General features: G+C 40.8%; 1 protein-coding gene across 1 annotated transcript in view; it reads right to left on the minus strand.

The window, feature by feature from the left end:
- Positions 1–11,054, minus strand: part of UBAC2 (UBA domain containing 2) — a 108,738-nt gene that overhangs the window by 36,089 nt on the left and 61,595 nt on the right. Inside the window, exon 5 of the mRNA XM_064143850.1 lies at positions 1,717–1,840. Coding sequence (XP_063999920.1) covers positions 1,717–1,840 — 124 coding nt within the window. The remainder of the gene's footprint in view (positions 1–1,716; positions 1,841–11,054) is intronic.

Raw genomic sequence — 11,054 nt, forward strand, 5'->3', positions numbered from 1 at the left:
ATCAGTTCTGCGTGATGCCATGACAACACCCTCTCTCTAGACTTCTTCTGACTATGCCAAGAGTGACTTGAGATAAGGGCAGAGTTTACAAATGAGAAGGCAAATGATTCTTCCCTCAGCCTCTGTGTGACGACAGCAGCTGTTCTATATGCAGCAGAGAAAGATGCAGCAAAGATACAGTGACTGGTAACAGCAGTCATCTGTAACACAGGTGGTGAGTGTATGAAAACAAAAGGCAAAGGACATGATGAAAAAGACCTCAGATAATATCATTGCTTTCCCAAAGTCTGGAATAATAGTGGCACTGATGGGTTTGGAAAAGCAAAATTACATTTCTGAAAGATCACCAAAATAAGATGCTGGAGCAGAAACAGAAGGAATCTAAAGGCTGAACAGCAAAAGGGATGATCAGAATATTTAGTGGAGCATCAGTCAATATTCTGAAACTGACCACTCATTTTAAAATATCTCTACCAAGCTTCACTGGGTGCTGTGTCGGACTGGATGATCTTGGAGGTCTCTTCCAACCTGGTTGATTCTGATTCTATGGTGCTTTCCATTACTAGTGTTGGAGCTATTTTTGAGTCCTCACAATATACAAAAATGACTACAATTGCTCATAAGTTTGTACATCTATTAATAACTCAGGCTGTGACATGAGTATCCATTCATTTGTAGGCTGCTGGGGGGGTGGTTTTGTTTGTTTGGTTTGTTTAACAACTACTTCCTTTCTGTATCTGTGTTTTTCTACTCACATTTAATATAATGCTATGTGATACTGATGGACTCTAAGTGACACTGTTTTGAACTACCTGTCTGAAGTTGTGCTGGGGAAAGTACAGGCTGGATGTTAGGAGGAAGCTCTTCACAGAGAGAGTGATTGGCATTGGAATGGGCTGCCCAGGGAGGTGGTGGAGGCACCGTCCCTGGAAGTCTTCAAGAAGAGACTGGATAAAGCACTTGGTGCCATGGTCTAGTTGACTGGCTAGGGCTGGGTGCTAGGTTGGACTGGATGATCTTGGAGGTCTCTTCCAACCTGGTTGATTCTATGATTCTATGCTAATGCTTGATATAAAATAAAATCAATTTACATAAAGGTGAATTACCTGTCACATGCTAATGCTTGATATAAAAACAATATCAATTTAAATAGAGGTGAATTACCTGTCACATGCTAATGCTTGATATAAAAATAGTATCAATTTACATAAAGGTGAATTACCTGTCACATGCTAATGCTTGATATAAAAATAGTATCAATTTACATAAAGGTGAAATTCAACATGTCAATTATTTACCAACTGTCTTAACCCAGAAAAATTCTGTAGCTTTGTTTGACCTCTAACAGACAGTGGGAAAATAAAGAAAATCAAGAATACAAGCAAAACAGAAAGGTGAATGATTTGATGCCTTAGCATTGGGTTATGTTTTCATCTATGTTCACCTAGTTCATTTTGTTGAACAAAAGAAAATAACTGTAGAATTGTCTATTACATTTTCCTGTGCAAGACAATCAAGACAGAAGACAATGGCAGAACAAATAACTTGCCCACCACTTCAGTATATAGAAATGCATGCTAGAAACATTTGTTTTTCAATATTGTAGTTGATGAGTCTATTATTAGATAAACAAACATGGAATCATATACGTGTAAGCACCAAAATTCATAGAGAAGCATACAGAAATATTAACTACTACATTAGTACATACCATACCTGTAAACCCAGTATGTAGACCAGTGTCTTGTTTGTGATAGAAAAGTGGCCTAATACTTGTGCCACTTGCACTCTTGGAATGGAGGAATAAAATGGTACAAACAGTGCAAACACAGGACCCAAGCTGCAAAAAGAAAGATACAGATGGTTAATAAGAATGATACTAGCAACAGTAATGTAAAGCAATAAAAAGTAATTAATCCTAGGCACATAACAATCAAAACCTAACACCACCTTGCAGAAAAGGTCTTCCATGCGAACAAATTAGTAGATATTTGCATTCAGCATAACAGAATCATTAGCAAATAAGAACATGTGGCCAAAAGTATCCTATTTCCAATTGTTTAGGATTGGAGGCAGCAGAAAGGTCAACTCGTTCTGTCTAATAGCAGACTGTTTGTATAAAATACAGCACACAGAAAGAGCAGCAGCAGTCTCCTGCATCAGAACAAAACCTCCTCAATTGAAATGGACAAATGGTAAGGATTATACCTGTCCTAAAGGGTTATAGAAACCACTTGACTTAGGAAGTTAATCTCTTATTATTTACCAAAGCCTAAGGAGTTAGAAGATTACCAATAGTCTGTAGTTTCTAAGAGGGGATTATTGAGTTTGATTTAGCTTCTCTTTGCCAGTGACTTCCATGTCCCTATGAATAACTGTATGAAATGTTTATTACATTTCTAAACCCTCACTGGAAGCTATTTCATAGAATTTAAGGCTCAGACACCTGTTACAACTGTCAGATCTCTAGACTGAACCTGTGAACACATAAACTAGTGTATCTCATTCATATACCCAGATCCAAAGCTTGTAGTCCTCATGATAAAACAGCCAGGAAACTAAACCATGTATTAAAGACAACTGGACAGGCCACAGCAGAACCAGTGGCAAAGGCACAGCTATGGGAGACCCCTGAAGAAAAATCATTCCTAGGATGGAGGAAGAGAAGGCAAAAAGGTCATTTCAGGCAGACATAACCTGAAATGACCTTCAGGCAGCAAACTGCAGGTGGAGGTCTGATAGAAGGCTATCAGCAAAGTACACTTCTGCCCAAGCTGAGTCCTTGCTGTGGTCCTGTAGTGTCTGGTGTCTGACAGGTGTGGGGTGCTCCAAGGGGTCATTTTTCACTGATCATCTTCTTATCAAACCTTCCAGGAGTTGCAGTTGCCTTTGCATGACAGCTATCTTCTTTTACTCAGCATGAATTCCACAAACAGCACAAGTCAAGACCTAAATAGCCTGAAGGGATCATTCAAAAATACATTTTCCTTTCAGGGGAACTACTGATAGGAGCAATATGATATGAAATGTTGGCCTGAATATTAAAAGTTACATTTCCTGAATAACTGCCAAATCCAAACCCCACAGTTATGAAGAAAACCCTCTTCAAATACTATTTTTACTCATTTAATGGGCCGTGGCTTGAGAGCATTTCATTATCATATTGCTTGTTTTATATGAAGTTTAACTTGATGAAAAGTCCCTGAGAACTTAAATGCAATCTAGATATAAAGACATTTTTAGTACTGACTGCTTTACACAGACACACTTGCAAGTATAGGGAATGCTAACTCAGAAACTAATGGAAAACTGTTTGATTTTGCACATAAGTCTTCCTATATCAACAAAAATCACCTCTAAAAACACACACAACACATTCTTAATATAAATTCAAATTATTTAAGCTTTGGGTGGCCACAGACACAGTTCTAGGAGAGCCATCAACAAAAACAATTATTCCTTAGAAGTGCTTTCATTGTAGACAATACTCACTGAAGCAAACTAGGTTTTCTAAGTGAAAAGAGAGAGAAGAAAAACAAAAGCAAAAAAGATCTTTCGCATTTTTAGAAGAGGAATTTCAAATTATTTCTTTCTACTCTTAGCAAATGACCTGAGGGAGTACCAAAACTGTGGCATGCTTTTCAGGTTTTTCACTCCTGTGACAAATAGCAACTCAGAGATGAGATCTCACATGCAAGAGTGCACTCAAGTCATAAGAAGGGAAAGTACAACAAGGAATTTCCCATGACTGCAAATATGATTTAAAACAGAGATTAGAGACTGTGGGAAGGTTCCTTAAATGTTAAAATTCACTATTAATGTCAACAGACACCACAGAAAGTACCAGTCTAGTCACCAGGGTAGTGATCCATGTAATTTGAAGTCCAGCATGATCATTACCTGACAGTGTAGAGGAACTAGCTAGAGGAAACCTAGTGATTGAACCTTTTCTTCTGAAACAGTAAGTTCACAGGCACCACAGATGTATGCTTTGAAAGACACCAGGTTTTGAGATAGGGTTCACATCCAGTATAAACAGGTATTTCATGAATATCCATTCAGGCATCCTTCTTTAAAATGTCTAAAGTAGTGCTCTTCAAAACATTTTGTGCAATTCATTTGCAGCTCACTCCACTGTGTAAAAATTTACTTAGAATCATAGAATCATAGAATCAACCAGGTTGAAAGAGACCTCCAATTGGCATCATCCAGTCCAACCTAGCACCCAGCCCTATCCAGTCAACTAGACCATGGCACTAAGTGCCTCAGCCAGTCTTTTCTTCAACACCTCCAGGGACAGTGCCTCCACCACCTCCCTGGGCAGCCCATTCCAATGCCAATCACTCTCTCTGTGAACAACTTCCTCCTAACATCCAGCCTACACTTCCCCCAGCACAGCTTGAGACTGTGTCCCCTTGTTCTGTTGCTGGTTGCCTGAGAGAAGAGACCACCCCCCACCTGGCTACAGCCTCCCTTCAGGTAGCTGTAGACAGCAATGAGGTCATCCCTGAACTTTTGTCCTCAACTTGCATTATGCAATTCTGTACTTTTACTTTCATTGATGAGGCACTTAGTGCCATGGTCTAGTTGACTGCATAGGGCTGGGTGACAGGTTGGACTGGATTGTCTTGGAGGTCTCTTTCAGCCTGGCTGATTCTATGATTTTCTACACATTACTTATGCCTTGTTTAAGAATACCTGTATAGAGATGCTGTTTATCTACAGCAAGTCTGTCAAATAAATATCTATGTAACAATACTAGAACTTGATTGCCATATTAAGGAACAACAAAAACATGACTAAAGAAAAACTGATCGTGAGCTGGCAGCTTCCACTTGCATCCCAGAAGGCAAACTGCATCAAAATAAGTATGACCAGCAGGACAGGGAGGTAATTCTCTCTCTCTGCTCTTGACAGACCCCACCTGGAATAGTGCATCCAGTACTGGTGCCCCCAGCATTAGAGGGACATGCTAAGCGAGATGGCTGATGTTACCATCACTGAAACATTGTGGTGATTAGGGCAGGTTCCTGATGCCTGAAAAAACACAAGTGTCACACCCTTCTTCAGGGTGGGCAAAAAGCAGGTACAAGCTTCACCTTTGTTCCTGGAAAAATTACAGAGCAAATCCCCTAGAAGCCACTACCAGCCACATGATAAACAAGGTGATTGCTAATGCCCCATGCTTAGATTTGACAGTTAGACCCCATGATCTTTTCCAGCTGAAACAATTCTATGATTCTGTGATTTAACAAGGGTGACTGTCACTGTGGATGAGGAAGGGGAAGGCAAATAATGTTGTTGTTCTCTGACTTGGTCTCTTCTTGTGTTCTTTGATAAAAAATTGAGAGATACATCCTGACAATGCAGATCTGAGGGAAACTGCCTGCACTGGCAAAGTCAGAGGGTTCTACCCAGCAGTACCAAGTCCAAATGGCAGCCACTGTCTAGCAGGTTCCCTCAGGGGTAAGAAAAAGGTTGCACTATCAAGCATGTAGTGACCAGGCCAAGAGAAGGGATTGCTCAGCACCTCAACCATTAAACCTACTTTCGGGCACCTTGCTTCAAGAAAGGCATTGATATACTGGAGAAAGTCCAGATGTGAGTAATGATGGTCCAATACCATACCAGGTTGCCGACATCTAGAATCTCCATCCTCAGAGACAGAGCCGTGGCACACAGCCCTAAGTATCCTGTTCTTGTTGGACAACATTTGAACCCAGGGTTTAACTAGATGACTGTCAAACCTAAGCTTTTTATTATTCTGTGAGTAATCAAACTCTGCTCCTGAAGCTCATCATCACTGGAGAGATTTCTGTTCTTGTATTTCACAAGACAGGCAGAAACGTCCAAAGAACTGGTACTTGATTCTTTCAGTTATGTTAAGTACTTGGCAACACATAGTAAGATTCATCACCTAAAAGTGGAAGACACACTCTTAATGGAGGACTTAAATTGACTCCTTTCCATCACTTCTCTTTTTCTCTCTCATTTTTGCATTTCCTCTCATCCTTTTTAACCTCTCTCTTTCATTTTCCAAGCCTTTGTTATACTGTATCAGGAACATGCATTCAAGTTCCAGGATTAACTTCTGCGAGAAACATGAGATGTCTGTGTGCAAAGAACGCCTACTGATGCAAACACGTGCTGACTCTAAGTGTATGCCCATTTCATGTTTAGGAAGTTAATTTCAGTCACATGGGGGCAGATGTGACTGAGTTGGAGGGCAGAAGGGCTCTGCAGCGGGACCTTGACCGCCTGGACAGATGAGCAGAGTCCAAGGGGATGGCATTCAATAGCTCTAAGTGCAGGGTGCTGCTCTTTGGCCACAACAACCCCATGCAGAGATACAGGCTGGGGTCGGAGTGGCTGGAGAGCAGCCAAACAGAGAGGGATCTGGGGGTGCTGATTGATACCTGCCTGAACATGAGCCAGCAGTGTGCCCAGGTGGCCAAGAGAGCCAGTGGCATCCTGGCCTGCATCAGGAATGGTGTGGCCAGCAGGAGCAGGGAGGTCATTCTGCCCCTGTACTCTGCACTGGTTAGACCACACCTTGAGTACTGTGTTCAGTTCTGGGCCCCCCAGTTTAGGAGGGACATTGAGATGCTTGAGCGTGTCCAGAGAAGGGCGACGAGGCTGGTGAGAGGCCTTGAGCACAGCCCTACGAGGAGAGGCTGAGGGAGCTGGGATTGGTTAGCCTGGAGAAGAGGAGGCTCAGGGGAGACCTCATTGCTGTCTACAACTACCTGAGGGGTGGTTGTGGCCAGGAGGAGGTTGCTCTCTTCTCTCAGGTGGCCAGCACCAGAATGAGAGGACACAGCCTCAAGCTGCGCCAGGGGAAATTTAGGCTTGAGGTGAGGAGAAAGTTCTTCACTGAGAGAGTCATTGGACACTGGAATGGGCTGCCCGGGGAGGTGGTGGAGTCGCCGTCCCTGGAGCTGTTCAAGGCAAGATTGGATGTGGCACTTGGTGCCATGGTCTAGCCTTGGGCTCTGTGGTAAAGGGTTGGACTTGATGATCTGTGAGGTCTCTTCCAACCCCTGATAATACTGTGATATTACATTCTAGACTCTGAACACTGGATATAGACATCACATTCATCTTAAAGATGTACTGTAATAAGCTCTACACCGATTACATCTTTACTTCAAAGGGCATGTTAAATTGCAACATTTTCAGTGAAAAAGAACAGCAGACCAAATGGGAACATTCCATACCATATAAAGTGATGAGATTGGTTTTGCACAGAGTAGAAAAAAGCAACTTAAAAAAAAAACCCAACAACAACCTTGAAAAAAATTAACAAGAGGTGTAGAAACTATGAGCAGAGAAGAATCAGGAGCAAGTACTTCTCATAAAAGAAACACACTACTGAAAGAGCAAATATTGATGCAAATTAAAACATTTTAACATGAGTAAATATATGTACAAAACACAGAAAAAAATGGTTCTACAATATATGAACAAATGGGTAGGAAGCTAAATGTTACTTCTGCAAAAATACCTGCTGCTGTCAGTGGAAGTTCTGTGGGATTGAGCTTGCAGAAATAGTCACTTTACTCAGAGTGACTCACTACACTTACGAACTGCGGTGCTGTGCCTTTCTTCATTTAAGTTCTTCATAAAAACATTTACCTGACAAATTCACAGTCATGTATTTTTTGGGGGGGAGAGCTAAAAATACCAGTTATAAAAGCAGCTGCAGATAATACAGGGCATGTAAACAGTGCACTTGCAATTCAAGTGACTAAGTTACTTCAACACTCTGTGTTCTTATAGGCTGTCCAGACATTGTGGTATCACACTCTGGGTGTCAGCTTTCATCCTCAAGAGATGAAATATTCACAATATTCCTTAAAGTCAGGTAATTCCCTGGAACATGACTATCCTTGACAGCTGAGCTCCTCTGCCTGATGAAGCCCAGGACTCAAAGGAATAATTTATTGTGTTCAGTATTTTTGCAACATATGAACAAGACGCCCTAATGCCTGAGGCTTCTCAATAACACCAAAAGCATTAAGGTATGAGTTGTATTACCCAACAGTCATGTATCTAGCTGCCAGTATCACAGTATCATCAGGGTTGGAAGAGACCTCACAGATCATCAAGTCCAACCCTTTACCACAGAGCTCAAGGCTAGACCATGGCACAGGAATGCAGGAATAAAGTGGGAAAAAAATCAAGACAAAACATCAAGGCATGCATCTTGATGGAAGAAGACTTCTCCTGTACATGGATTTCTCAGCAGAATCACTGCAACTTTGAGTTCATCACAGTATGAGAGCAATCAACCAAACAATCAAATATTTCACAATTCCTTCATGAAGACAGGAGTCAGACAACTACCTCTCCTTAAAAAAAGCTTTATTTTTAATGGCAAGACTATCCAATGATTGAATACATAAACTGCTCATCTCCATTGCAAACCGGTTTCAAGTTACTTTCCCTTCCCATTGGTGAGCTAATCTGCACCTCTCCTCTTCTGCTGGCTAGAATATTTCTTCCAGTTTCAGGTTTAATTTATTGATCATTAATAAGATGCTAACATATGTAATCACTATTCTTTATCTTCTTCTAAAATTCAGTTATCTTTATGCAACGTTTGTTGTGCAAAGCTGACTCACTGATCTGACCATTTGTACTCTACCAGCCTGCTACTATATACAACATCAAATTAGGTATTCACAATTTAACTGTCTCTTTTTAATTTAGATTAACTGAAGACATTTTATTTAGCCTCTGCAGAGTTACCATGACTCACTAGCAAGTCATCACTTACTGTTCCTCTTAACCAAATTACTTGAAAAATCTTTTAGTTCACAAAAAACACAGGATTCAGCTACAGGTTAGATCTAGACACCTGACCCATCTCCCACAAAACAAAAGGAGTGTGTTTTGGAAGGAAATTAGTCTTGTAGTTAAGAAAACAGGTTGGCTGGATTAATTTTCTGGTTGATCCATAAGCACCCTCAGAATTACTCAGAAGTAATTTCCTCTTGGGTAGTAGCTCTCTAGATATGGAACTGCAAAGTGAAATCCAGTACTATTTGTAAACTGCAAAAATATAGCAGGAACTAAGTAAGCATACAGAAAATAAATCATCACAGACATCATAACATACTGGTCAAAATGTTAGCTGCATTGCTTTGGTGTCACCATCTCTGAAAGTAACAAATTGTTATATCAATGCACACATTATTCTCCTAGCATGCCAAAAGCAAAACAGTAAGCTTTTGCACACAAATGGTAACACAAAACATATGTCATGCTTTTTCATACGTGTCATTTATTGTTTTAAATGTTCAAATGGTAGGACAGTCATAGAATCATCATAGAATCATAGAATCATAGAATCAGCCAGGTTGGAAGAGACCTCCAAGATCATCCAGTCCAACCTAGCATCCAGCCCTAACCAATCAACTAGACCATGGCACTAAGTGCCTCATCAACGAGATATTGAAGAAATAGCAGCTGTCTAAGAACAGAAAACAAATACCTAAAGGGATAAATAGGGAGTGAAAGAAAGCAGTCTATATTATGTAGCTCAAGCAATTAAAATCATATCATTTTAGGCTGGACTAGTAGCTAATGCAGCATTATGACTCAAAGGGTACTATCTAGTAATTTATCTTAATCAAAAAAAGACAGCATTTTATCAGATCAGACCAGGAAACACATATTGGTGTTACTTTATAATGGTAAGACTATGCTGAAATAAGCATTTCCTTTAATACAAAGCTGAGGTACTAATGTCTTTGAGCCCTTGAGCAAAAAACCACTACATGCCTCTATTTCTCAAAATTTCCCATTTCTGCTACATATTTTTGCTACTGAACAAGAAATCACACTGCGGTATTACTCTGCGTACATATGAAGCAAGTTCCCTCTCCAATTTCCCTTTAAGTGGTCTTTAATTCTCATTGCTTCATTTAGAGATACTCTACCCTCTGATGAAGCTGAATAACTGAAAAGTAATTCAAAAGCAGGAAAGGAAAAAATCCAGAATAAAACCAGTAAGTTCTCATAAAGACTTCCTGAATCTAGTGTTAGAATATAAATGCACCATAAAAACTGGGGAGCTAAAAGTCCTGGATTGAGCCTTTCATCTCCCAGGCATATAAGGGCAATCAAGCTATTTTTGCACCGGGAGTTCAGCACCAGAAAAGTCAGTGGATAGTGCCAACTAAATGTTCCAAGCAGACACAAAAGCAGCTCACAAGGCTGTACTTCATTCTGCTATAGTAAAATTATTTCTTATAAGACAGGGCATGTTTAGGAATTTCATGGTGTCATTGGATCTGCAGCTACTATAGGCCTTCTGATGAGATGGGCATGCTAACCAAGATCCTATCTCTGCATGCCTCCAGCAGTGCAACATCAGCAAGCACTTGTGCTATGAACACAGCCCTAATGTTTCTAAACAGGCATTCCACCTTCTGCATGGGTTGGATCCACCAAAAATAGCATCATCATGCACACTTGCTGGTTCTTTAAAATCAGGCCACTAAAGGAGGACAGTTTAAATAGTTCTTTGCAGTCATGAACAATCGGTCATGAATTTTGGGGGGGAATCCCAGGTCTCTCTCAACCACAGTCTGCAGCAGCAAACCACAGGGTTTTCCATTTATCTCTATCTCCAAAACCCTCTTAACAAACACACAGCATAACTCTTCTCCCAGGTAACCAGCAATAGAACACGGGGACACAGTCTCAAGTTGTGCCAGGGTAGGTATAGGCTGGATATCAGGAGGAAGCTCTTTACAGAGAGAGTGATTTCCCATTGGAATGGGCTGCCTGGGGAGGTGGTGGAGGCACCGTCCCTGGGGGTCTTCAAGAAAAGCCTGGATGAGGCACTTAGTGCCATGGTCTAGTTGACTGGCTAGGGCTGGGTGCTAGGTTGGACTGGATGATCTTGGAGGTCTCTTCCAACCTGGTTGATTCTATGATTCTGTGATTCTTAGATAAATGTTCTTTATCCAGCAAGAAGCTAATTATAAGTTACTTAACAATTTGTCATTCTATTCCTTTTCTATTCCCTAGCCAGCCAGCCTTAT

Source organism: Pogoniulus pusillus, chromosome 5 (genome assembly GCF_015220805.1).
Source record: "Pogoniulus pusillus isolate bPogPus1 chromosome 5, bPogPus1.pri, whole genome shotgun sequence".
Lineage (NCBI taxonomy): Eukaryota > Metazoa > Chordata > Aves > Piciformes > Lybiidae > Pogoniulus > Pogoniulus pusillus.